Source organism: Centruroides sculpturatus, unplaced genomic scaffold (assembly GCF_000671375.1).
Source record: "Centruroides sculpturatus isolate CEXI.00-Female unplaced genomic scaffold, Cexi_2.0 scaffold1522, whole genome shotgun sequence".
In the NCBI taxonomy this organism is placed as follows: Eukaryota; Metazoa; Arthropoda; class Arachnida; order Scorpiones; family Buthidae; genus Centruroides; species Centruroides sculpturatus.
The window spans coordinates 35,407-51,304 of NW_019385641.1; the positions used below are offsets into that span (position 1 = coordinate 35,407).

At 28.0% G+C, this 15,898-nt stretch overlaps 1 protein-coding gene across 1 annotated transcript in view; it reads right to left on the reverse strand.

Moving 5' to 3' along the window:
- Positions 1-752: 752 nt before the first annotated feature.
- LOC111640819 (glucose-6-phosphate isomerase-like) overlaps positions 753-15,898 on the reverse strand; it is a 53,889-nt gene continuing 38,743 nt past the window's right edge. The window contains exons 17-22 of the mRNA XM_023386882.1: positions 12,808-12,891; positions 8,152-8,314; positions 2,220-2,257; positions 1,317-1,392; positions 1,172-1,238; positions 753-1,088 (exon numbers count right to left, since the gene is read on the reverse strand). Of these exons, the coding sequence (XP_023242650.1) occupies positions 968-1,088; positions 1,172-1,238; positions 1,317-1,392; positions 2,220-2,257; positions 8,152-8,314; positions 12,808-12,891 (549 nt within the window). The 3' untranslated portion in view covers positions 753-967. The remainder of the gene's footprint in view (positions 1,089-1,171; positions 1,239-1,316; positions 1,393-2,219; positions 2,258-8,151; positions 8,315-12,807; positions 12,892-15,898) is intronic.

The window sequence follows — 15,898 nt, forward strand, 5'->3', positions numbered from 1 at the left end:
CCCGTCCACAACTCCACTGAAGGAGGCCTCTCGCGCATCATTAATTTACGTGGAAAAAAAAAGGTCCGATACTTTTTGAACAGACCACGTAAGTGAAAAAAGTGACTCATATACATATATGAAAGTACCAAAGTGGTGAATTTTGGTGCTAATGGTTTTTATGGAGACATTACCATACCATATTGGTTGCATTTAGACTGATAAATCTCTCTCTAGACAGCATTGAAAAAAGGGTGCATTAATTTTGACCAAGAAAATTTAGAAAATATTAAATGTTATTAGAAATATTTTTTTCTTATTCACAAGTGGCAAATTTTTATCATTTTGTTCAGCAAAAGCTTATTAAAACATATTTTGTAAATAATCAGATTTTTTTTTATTGATAAAAGTTAAATTCATTAGCTGGAATAGTTTCAAATAATCATTTAATTTGTTCATCCATTTGATTAATGTTCATTTTAATGAAATTACACTAAAAATGATTAATGCAACAACAAGGTTTAATTTATTTTTCTGAACAAAAGAAATATTAAAAACATACCTAGAGAAAGGTTCTATTAAAATAATTATTAAAAAAGAAATGTAACATTTCATAGTAAGATAGAAAATTACAACAAAAAAATGATGTTTCCATTATTGAATCTATAAAAATTTGAAAATGAGTTTAAATATTAATAATTGACAATGTGATTTTTGTAACAATAACATTTATAGACTAAATAACTTTAATACATTATTTTCAATTGACATATATCATTCTCTAATATCTTAATTATTTTAATACTGTAAACAATAATGGCAGTTTTGAATAAACAAATATTTGATCGTTCCCATAATTATTTTATACTAAATTTCTGATTTACCCTAGTTTATTAGTCTCTTATACAAAAATGTGTAATTAAAACAATCTGCAATTTTCTTTAAAACTTATTTGGTTTAATTACGCTTTTTCTTAACATTATTAAAATTACTTATTTTCTTTGATGAAATTAATTAGAGAATTTGTGGAAGAATCATGACTGGATACAGGACCAGATGACTGAAGTTCAGGATGAATGACTTTAGCCAATTGTTTTCCCAATTCAACTCTAAAATATTTATATAAAAAGAAGAATATTAATAATTTGTATAAATACTAAATATTGATTATCATCACAGAATATAAACATACCCCCACTGATCATATGAATTTATATCCCATATGATTCCTTGAGTGAATATTTTATGTTCATACATTGCTTGAAAGAAGAAAAACATATTTAAGGTTATCAAGCATTATTATTATTTTGATTATAAAAGAAAAATTAAGTTTTTACCAATTAGAGCTCCCAAGTTGAAAGGTGTCATTTTATCAACCAAAATTGAATTTGTTGGTTTGTTTCCTAAAAATACCTATAAAGAATAAAAATGAACTATTGATAATTTATTTTTTAAAGTAAACTTTGGCTATATATCTATTAAATGTTAAGAATAAATTTTGTGAGATCTTTATTTAAATACTTGACAGTTCTGAGCAAAACTGGAAATGTTATATGCTGTTACAGTGTATCTCTCTCTCACTCAGTATTTTTTAAAGGATCAAGAAATCTTATTTATGCTATTTTTCATTCCTGGTAACAACTAGGTAATTTTGAAAAACAAAATTAGATGCTAGAAATTCCATCTCCAATATGTTTTTATATGAAGATGAACAACCATGCAATTTCCTTAAAAAGATTATACAATTAATTAGATACTTTCTACAATCATTTATAATACATTAATTTCTCAAAAAGCTAAGTATTATATTAATATATCTAAAACATAAGTCCAATAGTTTGACGGTATAAGATGGTGATTTTCAACCCTTTTCTAATAATGGAATCCCCAATTTAGTAATTTTTTTCTTTTGGTATTACTACTTTGTAGACTAAACATGTACAAAGTATATAATTATTTTGTAATAATAATCATTTCAAATTGTATACAAAGGTATTAAATAATTTATAATTGGGCTGCAATTTGAAAAAATTGTAGACCTATAAATACCCACTATCATCTCTCTCAAGAACAGTGTTAGACCAGATGCGGAAAGCTTGAGGGCAGGAAGCCCCAATTAACTATGTGAATTTCCAATGTAAACTGGAAGTCATGTTATTTCAATTCAAAAGTTCCCCTGAAAGGAGTTAGATATGTGAGCAGCAGGAGTGGATCTAGGATTTTTGGGGCCTAGGGCTTACTGAAGTCCAATGGAGCCCCATTTTTAATGCAAATAATACTATAAATTATCATAATTAATAATAATAATTTTTTACTAAGTGTTATTTTTTATAAGTGCTCATTGTTAATGAAAAAGTATTAAAAATTTGATGATGATAATTCAATTTTTATGGTCTCTTCACACTTGGGGTTCAGGGCTTAAGCCCTAATAGTCCCTATGTAGATCTGTACCTGATGAGCAGGCGTGACTCGTATGCTATAAAGGAAGAGTGTGATATACAGGAGCAACACTACCAATTTGAAGGTGGAGAGTATATATTTTAAATTAAATAAATTAAAAAATATGATTAAACATTGCAGCCTGGCAATGTGATGATGTCACAATAAATAAATGCTTGTTTTAATTACATTTGAATGTAAACAACTTTTAATAAACAGCACCATAACACTTTCTACACATGTTATCACTATATTTCATAGCTCTCCAGAAGTGTCATTGAAACATTCTTGTGTGCCATCTCGTACCCCAGTTAAAAATCATTGTAATGCAATGCAACATAAGGGAGGTGCCTTCAAAAGGGACTTTTATGTGAAAATGGCCCCTATTTAGGTGTTAGACACATGAAGAAAACCCACAACAAAATGCCACATGGCCAATATGGTGATGAGATGCAAAACCACTACCAATGTACAGTGGTTTTATCATTTTGCCACTGGTGGGCCAGAGAAATTCAAATTTATGCATCATTACATCTTGGCATGAATCATAATTCATTACATTCATACAACTATTTTAGTTACAGAAAATGTTTCTTGGAGTGTCAATGGACATTATACATTAATACAAATTATTTAAACAATTCATTATTTTTTTGGTCATGTTGAATTGTAACTTTTTGTTTAAACAAATTGTTATAATATTTATTAATGTAATTATTGTTTTTGTATTAATTTTTTAAGTGCCTCTTGTATAGGATAAAACACCTGTACCTAGACTAATTTTTTGAAATATATTTTGTCAAAATATATTTCAAAAAATATATTGACAAAATATCTTGAAAAATCTGCTTAAAAAAAAACTGCATAAAAAGAGAGGCCATCCATATGGAAAATAAAAGACTTCTCCAGATCTTAGAAACCAGTAAAAATAATCTAATAAATCAATTAATATAATAGGGTATGTTCAAACAAACTATTTGAAAATCTATGTTAAAATCTTAATTTGGTTTATGTGCTTATAAGTTTATGAAATGCATGTAAAGTTAATTAACATTTACCAAAAACGTGAGTCACTAAATCTTGAACACAAAAATTAGACAAAAGAAATATGACTTTCCTTACATGCATAATAACTAGTTTTATTCAATTTCTCACAATAAACACATTCATTGGTGTAAGACGGCAAAATCACTTTCATTGCTTGAAATATTTTAGTCATTATCTTCACACTCCAGTGGTGAGTTTCTCCCCTCTGGCATTTTAAACAAAATTAGCCATTTTTTATGGCATTGCTGAAGTTTTATTGGTTTTGACAATGAATTCAGTTATTAGTTGTGATCCTGTTTTGGTTAGGTCAGGTCTTCGTAAAGTTTTTGGTAATTGGTAACTGGAGACCTGAGTGAGGTTATCTCACTCAGGTCCCCAGTTATCATGTTTAATCTGTTTAAACTGCTCAACTAATTTAACAATGGGATCATGTATGCAAAAATTATTTTCCAATTTGTTGGCCAATTGAATTCCTGCTTTAATTAAATTTACAATGAGTGGGATCTCTTTGTTACTATTATTATTGTTTTTGGGATCAGATGTGTCAAGGAAAATCTCTATTGTAAAACGCACAAGTACAAGCATCTCTATTACAGAAATAACCAAATAGACAAGGAAAACGTTTCATACAAACATTTTTGAATGTACATAGCATTACTACCTAGCCTGATTCAGATTCTACTTGTATTACACTGTTAGGTACAGTAGTTTTTGCTTAGTGTTAAATAGGTGCAGTTGCAAAAAATGGGAGAAGCCCACCTGAAGTGAGACATACAAAAGTAGAGACATGATTTGGTAAAACAAATCAGTATTCTAAATATATGGTTTGATTGGTTTGAAGAGTTATCTGACAAAGCTACAACCCATACTGTTATCAAAAATACATTAAAAAATCAGTGTAAGTAATGGTTTGGGACTCACAGCATTAGTTGTTTTGTTAGTGCTGTGGCACTATCAAAGGTAATTATCATGTTAAAATTTTACAAAAGAAATTTTTGCCATTCAAGTGTTTGTTGTTTCTCCAATTTGCATGCCTTTTTCAGCACAACAACAGTCCGCCACGCGAAGTTAAACAGACAATGACTTGGTTATATGACAGAATTAGGATATTACAGTGGTAGTCCACAACTCTGACCTCACTCTAACTGAAAATGTATGGTAAATTTTAAAGCATACTGTTGCTAGAACATTCCTGCATGCCAAGCTGAAGATGAAATGTGTTGGAAGAAAGCAGAAACTTCCAGCAGATAGACTGACAGAATACCTTGAAAGCTTTAAACAGGTCTTTGATGTAAAGGGGACATGGTAAAGTAGTAAATGATCCTATGTTGAACTTTTCTGATGTGTTTGACTCAGTTTAGTTCAGTTCTCCTTTCTTTCAGGAATCTACAACCTAAGATTTGTTTTCCACTTAAAAAGCACTGTACATCTATATTCCAAAGCTGGATCTGATTTTCACTTCTTTAGTTTGATTATATCCAATAAAATTTGCATGGTTGAACTTCTGTCCCTGAATTTGTATATTTAAAATATATTTATTACAGCAGCTCATATATTGATATGTAAACTTTTATTTCTTTTTATTTGAATTTAAATGGTTAGCAAATAAAGAGAATATTCTCTAAAGTAAACTAATGAGCTTTCATTTATTATCAACATCCATATTTCTGTACAGTAAGACCCTGCTTAACACTGATTCGATATAATAAGGTCTGCTCAGAATTTACGCTGAATTAAATTATTGTGGCGTTTCATTGATTCATATGTAATACGATTATTTACGAACACGAACTAATCAGAAAAGGGAGGCAAAAAGGTGTACTTTTTTAAATCTATGTTTGTTTCGTGCAATTTTGGAAAAAATATAACATCATGGATGCCATAGGAAATATCAACTTTGCTTGGCAAGAATTAACTGATAAGTGCACGAACAAAGTGTGTAAGAAGTCATGGCTGAAGGTATCCAAGAATTCTCAACGAGAAGAGCCTATCGCTGTATCATTAGGTTGACCAAACTCAACCTAATCGATATAGCAGGACTAGGAGATGTAGACAAGCAGGATATTGAGGAGTTACAGCAGGTTTCTGGTGAGAGCCTTACCAATGATGACCTTCAAGAAGTGGCAGAACAAGAAATTCATGTAGAACTGGAAAACAGAGTTTCTGAAAACAAAGAACCCAAAGAACTTGTCTGCCACACAAAGTTAAACAGACAATGACTTGGTTATATGACAGAATTAGGATATTACAGTGGCATCCCACAACTCTGACAGTCTAACTGAAAATGTGTGGTAAATTTTAAAGCATACTGAAAGAACTTGTTACAGATTTCCTTAGTAAAAGTTTGATAACAATAACTGAAATCACTGATCAAATTATAGCGAACGATCCATATTTTGAAAAAAGTGCAAAAGCAAAACAAGGTGTTTTGGATGCGATCTTCTGCTACTATCATTTGCTTAAGAAAAGAAGAAGAAAGCGACAAATGCCACTAGACGACTTTTTCACAAAAAAAATCAAGAATTTTAGAAGAGCCAGGGACCTTCATCACAAAAAATGAACTTTGCATTTCTGTGTGCATATGTTTATGTGTTATTTAACATATTTTTATATTAATTTGCACAATAATATAACTTAAAATTAAAGTAAAATTTGTTTATTTTTGGTTGCATGTTCCCCTATCCCCATTTACTCTATGTTAAAATGACCTTGTTTAACACTTGTCATCTAGGAACAAGTGGTGTCTTACTATACATATAATTTTGCACAATAATATAACTTAAAATTAAAGTAATATTTGTTTATTTTTGGTCTCATGTTCCCCTATCCCCATTTACTCTATGTTAAAATTACCTCATTTAATGCTGTTTTGTTTAGTACTTTGTTGTCTAGGAACACATCCCCATGTTAAGTGGGGTCTTACTGTACTTATACTTCAATGATATTCTTTCTCATTCAATAATAATACTATCATTTATTTGATTATTAGTATAATTTGGATTTGGTTACATTCCTGGTATAAATGTTAATGAAAACTCTATGGTAGAAGACATAAAGAATAATAAATTATTTATTAAAATTTACACTCATTTAATTAAATTAAAAACACTCATTTGGAATATTAATTTAATCTTTTTAAAAACTGAAATTTACCTGTAATTAGTAAAGAAAAACATTAATGCAGAGTGGAAAGCAGGAATAATGTTTTTACTGTCATTAAGGTAGTTAAATTTCACTAAAAGATATTCCATCTTTGTGACTACCATTCTAATGTAATTCAGTTCCTTGTTCACTAATCTTTGTTAGAAGGAATATAAGTAGATGCAACATATTAGGGCATTAATGTAGCCAGGGCAGGAGATTATTGGAATAATTATATGGATTAAATTAAATGTAGAAAACATGAAAAGATAATATCAGGGATGTTTTATGTATATAAAGATCTAACAAGGATATTGAGCTAATACAGTCAGTGATGAACCCTATGGTCAAAGACCACTTTGTTCCACCAATGTACTGATAGAAATATGTTGTTTATTTGAGAGATTCTATATAGTTTGTTGATTGACATATGTAACAAAACCTTTTGAGGTTAGGTTCTTTTTAGGCTATTATGGCAATGATAACCTAGCTTATCATTGCCTTAATAACCATTGCATTAATGTTGAAAATTAATGAAATGGTTATTAAAACTTTTTAAAGTACTTTTGACAATTTTTTTTTTTTTTTGTTTTTGAAGCAGCAATGAATTTATTTTGATATTATTATAAATGGTGCCCCATAATATAAAATTGGCCACTCATTGGAAACAATACAAATGAATTTAGGCAAAAGACACTTACTAGAAACATTATTTTAACATTATTTAAGCATACAAAAACATACAAAACATGCTGTCAGTCAGGGATGGCCCACATTAATATTTTTTGTGGCCTGTGTCACATAAAATATGAATAAATATATTGATTTCCTGGCTTAAGGAAGTATGCAGCAAAAATTCAAACATTATTTTCTACAACTTATGTATGTTTTACTGCATTGAATTTACTAAAAATTAAAACAAGAAACCAGCTAACATACTCACATCAAAACTAATTTAAAATTAGCAGTGATTAATATTTAACCAAATATTTCCAATATATTATGTTTACATCAGTTCCAGAAGCTAAATTAAGTATACCTATGCTAATGTATAATTATATATGAATAAGTAATTGTGATTTACTAGCATTTTTTTCTCTTTTCTCTTGTATTCACATCACTAATGTTTCATCATTTCAGTTGGCCAGCCAATTTTAAGTGAGACACACTGTAGATTTCAATATTGTATGTTCTTGTTAAACATGTTTATAAGTAATTATTTCAATTTATTATTTTTTAAATAGAAAAGTATATAGATGTATTTAGTTAAACTTCAATAATGATTTTAAATTTAAATATTTTTGACCTAGAATCATTATGATTTGTCTTTTTTTTTTTTATAAAAACAAGATAGCAATAAATGTAAAAGATAAATATTTGTTTTATTAGTGTAAATGTATAATTATCTAGATAAAAGAGACATTCATTCTGATTATATCAATTGATAATCTTCATATATAGATTAGGATGATTAAGACTATATAATTAGATATATNAAAATTTTAATTTTTAATAAAATTATTTTATAAAATAATTCACTTATACCTTGATGAATTAATTGATAAAATGCATGTTGTCCATTTGTACCAGGTTCACCCCAAACTATTGGACCTGTAGTGTAATTCACTTGCATACCTGATCTTGTTACATATTTTCCATTGGATTCCATATCACCTTGTTGAAAATATGCTGCAAATCTATGTAAATACTATAAAAATAAAATTCATTTTAACATTAAACTGTTTAGAAGTATACAATACACATATACATACAGTATTGACAGAGTAATATATTTTGCATAATATTATAATAATTATTTTATTTGTAGTGTAAAATAATATATGAAGGAATGAATAATAAAAATATAAGATAGATGAATATTTGTTTTATTTATAACAACTTTACTATACACAGCAATTGATTGAAGACAAAGTAACTTTATATTGTTTTTAGATTGATTTAGAATATTGATGATAATATATGAAATAATTAAGTTAAAATTTTAAAATAAACAAATATTTAATTAATTAAACTAACAAAAACTGATTATTATAACATTTTTTAATTTTAAACAAATTTTATATTTTCTGACATTGATAAAACTTTAAGGCTTAACTGTTACTCAAGTTTCAGTAATAACAGTTAATTAGCAGGAACCCATCAAAATCAACAGTTTTATTCAATTAAAATACAATGAGCTCAATTAAAATTTGGTGTTCTACACAAAAATCATAAGTACAAGTGTTTTCAGGGCTCTCTCTGGTTCTATAAGGCTATCTCACCAGTCCTTTCTCTTAATGGCTTCTTTCAATTTTGCATCTGGTCCCAGGGTAGCAATTTAGCATTCATAAGGCCAACCAACTTCAACTGGTGGGATTTCAGATTAATGGTGTGGATAACATTGACCTGCATCCTAGCAATCTCATAGATTGCTAGGATGCAGCAGGTCAAATAGATTAATTGCACTGACTATCATAAAACTCTTACCTACCAACCAAGTTCAACTTTATTCTTCTTTTAGTTAGTAGATTTGTTGAGAAAGCTTTCAATTGGCATTAAGTAATGAATTGCTAATGTGAAACAGCTATAATAACACTTTGGTCTCATTATGAAGTATTAGTAGAATAAAAACAGTGTGTAACACTAAAAATTGATAGATGGTACTGAGGTGAATATTGACAAAACTGATTTATTGAAAAAAATAATGAAAAATATCTTTTAACTAGTATGTAATTAGCAAACAAAGAAGGAATTCACAGTAGTAGTGAGCAATGGTTTGTTCAAATAATTAAGACCGAAATTGCTAGATGGTGTGCAAGTATCTAACATGTTTGTTGCTTACCTTTCTATAGGCTTAATATTGTATCTTTGCCACTACAACACACCTGAACCATTGCATCTTTCTCAAATCTTTCTTCAGCAGTAACATTTATTTGCATTTTTCATGAACTATAGAGGACACTACATTTTTACAAAATGGTTACTTTATCTGGTCGTTTGTAAATTAATTGAGAGAACCTGGGCTAGTGCAAATTATTTGATTAAAAGAAACCCAATTTAATTTTATAAATTTATTTCACCAAACTATAATGGGGAAAAAAGATCCCATGTCATAGATACCATTCAGGAACTTCAGAACTTTTTCCCACAAATTGTATTTCATCTGTGAGTGACACAGCTTCTGAATGACTACTCATTGAGGGAAGTAAAACCAAAGTTGTGGAGCAACAGGTCACATCACCAAAAATGGACATTGAAATGCCAGGGGAAAGACCCCAAATAAAGGGAAAAGGACTGATGACAAGAGGAGAGTTTGCCTGTCAACCCCCTTTTGTGTGTGTTCATTCTAGCTGTGCTCCACTACCGATCCCTTCAACTTCCTGCCATTCATCAAACCTTAGCTGCCTTTAACAACCGAACACTGACTGTGAACTGTATTATCCAGGATTCCAGATCTACTAACCAATGGAAGATCCTCCACTCCTTCCCTTTGTCAAAACTTTCAAACTGATTCCACCAGTCCAGGTATTTATTGACACACACAGAAATTTGTAAACTCCCTCCCACCAAGTGATTATAAACTAGACTCTTCCATTTGAGGTTCGCTCTTGTAAAGTCATTACGTAAAATAAATTATTGTTAATTATTGTTAAATGCATATTATTGTTGCAGGGAGATACAGATATTGTTATTTCTTTATCTCCCTGTCTCTCTAACTATCCTTCCTCCATCTGCCCACATTCATTCCCATACATAGCCACTTGCGTGCATTCCACAAATACATGGGAAAAAAATCGAAGGTTTCTGTGTTTGCCAGAAAACACAGTGGTGTCAGAAGCATAATAGGGGCTGCTTTTAGAAAGTCCACATAATTATATATATTACTGCCTGATATAATGATATATATGCTGCTTGCAGCTGTTTATCAAGAAATTTTATAGGAGGAGAACAAATATGCTAGTGGGACAAGTCATTTTATGTAATATTATGGAAACAAATGAGCAAGATCATTCTATACATATTTGTGTTGTGTTCAAACATCAGCTTTGACATCTGTCCCACACAGAATTACTGGCATTTTAAACGTTAAGGAAAAATCTTATAAAATTGATAGCATAACTTGTTCATATAAAGCTTAACAATCAGGAAATTTTTTTGCCAATTCTTAACAGTCAAACCCACTGTCTGTTGGTTACTTTCTGAGTTTCTCCAAGTTCTGATTTCTGAATAATCATCTGTTTTTCATGTGGGAATAGATGAAAACTTATCAGGCTCCTGTGTGGCTTTTGAATTGAAAATTGGAATGCAACAAAAAGCTTTGTTTTTCCTATTGCTAGTCATCTTTAATGCTGACAATACATAAGAACGATTCAAATGATCCAGATAAAATAGCTTTGTTTTTAAACACCAGAGAGTAAGCATCTGGTGAAAAATGCAAATAGCATAAAAGCTTTGATTTGATACCTGAACCATATTTTTAGCTTCCAGCTGTTTACTCAAACTAAGTCAGAACACTGAAATCCTCTTTAAATTAAATTAATATATAGATTAATCCATAAGGCTAGGCTTTAAATGGTTTTCCCAGTAATGGAAGAGTTCAAATTTGTTTTAGGTAGGAGAATGGCATGTGGGAAGAATCAGGTTTGTATTTCTGCTAAAATTTGTGCAGTTGTTTCTCACTTACGCTTTTACTTATATTTGCTGTTTTATATTTAAAAAAAAACTTATTTTTTGCTTTTTATTTGAAATGAAATTATTTTGTAGGGAACTGTCGTTTATAAATAAACTAATTCCACTTAATTTACCTTTGTTAACAATTCCTTTACACTTTTGTTAAGGTTTGAGAGTATTAGTTATTCTATTTAGCTGTTGGTAATGACGATTTTTCTCTTTTGTTTAAAATAAGTTATTTGTTCCTTTATTTTCTATATTTGCAGTTCTAAAAGTGTGAATCATAACAGGTTTTACAATTGCTTGACATGTTTGTCCTGTAGACTTAACATTGAATCTTTGTCATTTTGCCATGTCTGAACCATTGCATCCTTCTCAAATCTCTCTTCAGCAGCATCATCTACAGTGTAAGAATTTTAATTTGATACCTGGAACCATATTTTTAGCACTATCCATTTACTTACTATGTCAGAAAACTGAAACAATCAATTAATATATAAATTTAACACTATTTTTCAATTAACAGAAGAGTTAACAAATCTGATTCCAAAATTAGTATCAAATATTAATGAATTAAATTTTATGCTCATCTACATTGATGTTGCATACATTATTTCTTTTAAAAAGTAGTAATAAATATTAATTTATAATATACAACCAGGCCTTTTTTTTCCAGCCAAAATGTGCTTGTACACTGTACCAGCAGATAACATAAAAAGTATTGATAGCCAGTACATTGTTCAGTCTCCGTAAATGCATACCAGCAGTAATTTTTATATGTATACAAGAAGTTTTCCAATTATAATAATGGATGCCTAAAATACGTGATATAGACGGCCAAAAGAAAATCTTTCAATTTAGAGGAGTATATAATGAAAAAAGCTAAGCTTATAAGTGCTGTACATTATCTTAATTAATAATTCATATATTAACTTTTATTATCGTAAGTAAAGATATTATTTTTACTACATTTGTAATTATAGTACAGAAAAAACTTGTAGAATATAATCATTGTCTTTATAACTTCGATAGTACCATTGCTGTAAAAACTTCACTAGCCGGACCTCCACCACAATCCAGACGCAAACACAAATAGGTCACATGATTAAAAGTTTTTACAGTGATAGTTTTTACTCCTGTTTTTATGCTAGTGGAGTCTTGGCCTTAGTGTGCATTCTCATGACATATCCTAACTGTATACCAAATTTCAACTTTCAACTCCTAACTGTTTGGGCTCTGTGCTGATTATTATTATTATTATTATTATTATCTTGTCTTGATTATATATATAGATACATGTATAACATGTAGGTACATATAATAACTACTAATAAACACAAATTTTTTGGTGGGGACAAACATACATACAATTTTGCTTTTAACCCATGTTTATATGTATATATATTAAAATATAGTGATAAATAACAATAATGTATTGAGCATTTTATATTAGTTTATATTATTTGTTCTTTTTCAAAGTATAATTAATTCATATATAATCAATTTATTAATTTACAATAATTTTTTTACCTGATCATATGGAAGTAATGCATGAGACTCAGCTCCAAAAATATTATGATACCAAATACCAAGAAGGGCCATAATAACAGGAACCTAAAATATAAAATATAGTATAGTAAAAATTTATACAATATGACAAATTAGAAAAATGTAATATGTTTAATATGTAAGTTATGTATTATGTAATATTACATTTAAATAAAACAAAATTATTTTATTACATTGAAAAACTTTTTTTAAAAATATTTCTAAATTAATAATTTAATAGAATGAATTCAAATAGTTTAATAAATTATAATTAATTATATCATATAAATTTAGAAAAACACAATAACTGTTTTATAACTACATAAAAATTATCTAATTACAATAACTGCTATAAAATAATAATAATATAAAAAAATATCAGAAATGAATTGAAATTGATTTTATTGAATTTTTTAATAATCAGATTATTATAAAAACATTTTTTAATTTGTATGTTTATTCTTATACATAATAATGTAGAATTCTATCTAAGCTCTTGCATAATTTTCTGAAATTAAATATAAGAAGTCAGACAAAACTTTTTAAAATATTTATTTTACTTTAACAATAAAAATTTTAATGATATTTTATTATTAAAGTGTATAATAAATATTAAAAAAAGGTTTTTGTCTTATATGTTCTGATATTTTAATATTGTGGAAAATTTGTTTATTTGAATTGACATGTAATATGTTTTAATATTTACTATTAAAATTTATTTTACAGCTGAGTATGATACAATGAACAGATATTATCAATAAAATCAGAATTGTCAGGGCTTACCCACTTTGATTAGAGAACAAACTATCATCTTTGTTATTGTTTATAAAGTTCAGTTATCTTCTTTTCATGTGCATTAAACTGTATGCTTTTTATTACAGAAAGTTTGTTCCTAGTTTTCATTACGGAAAGATTGATTATGCTTTTCAGATTTATACATATAGTATAATAAATAAATTAATTTTATATTATATTATTTTACACTTATATTTTTGGTTTTGTACTATATATTTTCCTGTTTAAATGGTATTTATGGTAATTTGCTCTAGGCTGTGGGCCTGGAACAGATTATCTCTATCTCTAAATACATATACTTCAATACATGCTAGAACAGATGCTATAACAAACAAGATTCTAGAACCATTTGTTCTAGCACAACCCTCTGTATATTTTATAGAAAATAAGCAAAATTAATTTTAAATTTTACTACTAAATTATAAAATGAATCTAACATTTTTTTCAAGAGATGCTGTCTTAAAATGTTCATCAATAAAATGAGCTCCAGATAATAATTCTTCAAAATTATCCATTCCTGAATAAAATAAAAGATAACACTTTAATTAATTATATATAAGAAAAATTTAAGAACTTCAAATTTATCATATAATGTTTTATAAAAATGCCAATTTTTTTACACAAAATTTATACAATTCAAGGTGTTATATAAAGAATTATGATACTACTGTCTGACTACAGATCCCGGAGCCCTATTTGGCAGATTTCCAGGAATGGTCTGTTTCCATGCTGGATGAGAAAAATGGAACAAATGCAAATCAGTGCTCATTGTTCAGCATTGTTGTTGAGCTATAGTTTACCATTTTTCTTTCTATACAATAGTGTACATTTGTATTGAATTAATTTGATTATAGATCCAACATCTTCACATGTTTAGGTAACAAACAATTTTGAGGTCAAAGCAGGTGCATTATTCATAATGTGCTTATTATTATTTGCAAGCAATTTAGCCAAATTAATAAGTATAGATTCTGAAGGGTAAATTGTTAATACAATAACTATTAATTGAGTTCTAATTTTATTTATGAATTTGTTTACCAAAGTAAACTAACTTATTTCTGAAGTAACTGCTCTATTTTCATAATAGACTGTCTTTTTTGTCCATGCACAATAATGTCTGGGCTCTCTTCATCTGTGGCCTGATAGTATATATCATTAATAATTAAAGTTTATTATTATTAATTTAAAATTAGAGCCATACAAGTTAAATTAATATTAGATGCATTTAATTTATGCTTATATATATATATATATATATACTGCATATATTTTTAATCTTATATATACACATTATTATTATGTGTACACAAGTATTCTCAGAGGAATCTTTACTAATTAAACATTACTTTTATTTGTAGAGACTTTAAAAAATAATATAATGGCAGATATAAGTATTAATATATAGAAAAACATTTTTGCAAAAGCTAATAACAAATACTGATTTTCAATTCCTACATGATATGTAACAATGGGATTTTTCTTTTCTTGCCCAATATAATTTCTATACTTATTATTCACATTACATATATATTATTATTCACATTACAGCATAATTTCAATATTTAATTTATTAGAATCTTGTATAAGAAATAAATCTTCCATAGTAAAAAGTAATCCCTGTAAACAATACAAATTTGCTTTGAATAATTTGATTTCAAACCTCCTAATGTAATATAATATTAATAACTATTTTATTTATTAATATGAAAATATATGAATATTTTGGATTTCAAAAAAATGAAAAATTTAATAATAAATCAAATACATTACTATAAAATTATACAGATGGTCTTGTTTTACATAGAGGTTGATGTCAGCAGGTACCATGTAAAACAAAAGTCTAGATGAATGTCTAGGCACTTATGCGACCATTTATAATTAACAGAAAATGCTAAACTTTTAATTAAAATGCTTTACTTATGTTTTTACTATTTTAATCCAACATCTCTGAAAATACAGAGCAAAAACTTTACTATATCATATTGAGTACACTACTTGAGAAAATAACATGTAAACCAGAGTATTCACCAATACCCAGCATTCAATAGTTCTTCATATTTGGAGTGTCAGAAGCTGGAGAGGCATAGTTTACTGACTTGGGAATGTGATTCAGTGGTGCTGGGAATGGATTAACCAAACCATTTGCCATCCATGAAGGCATGAATCTGCCTATATAAATCATACATAGAGGACAACCATACTTTAATTAAGGAGAATAAAATAAATAAAAAATCTAAGATTATTATTGACAGTTTCATAAATAATTTATTAATATTAT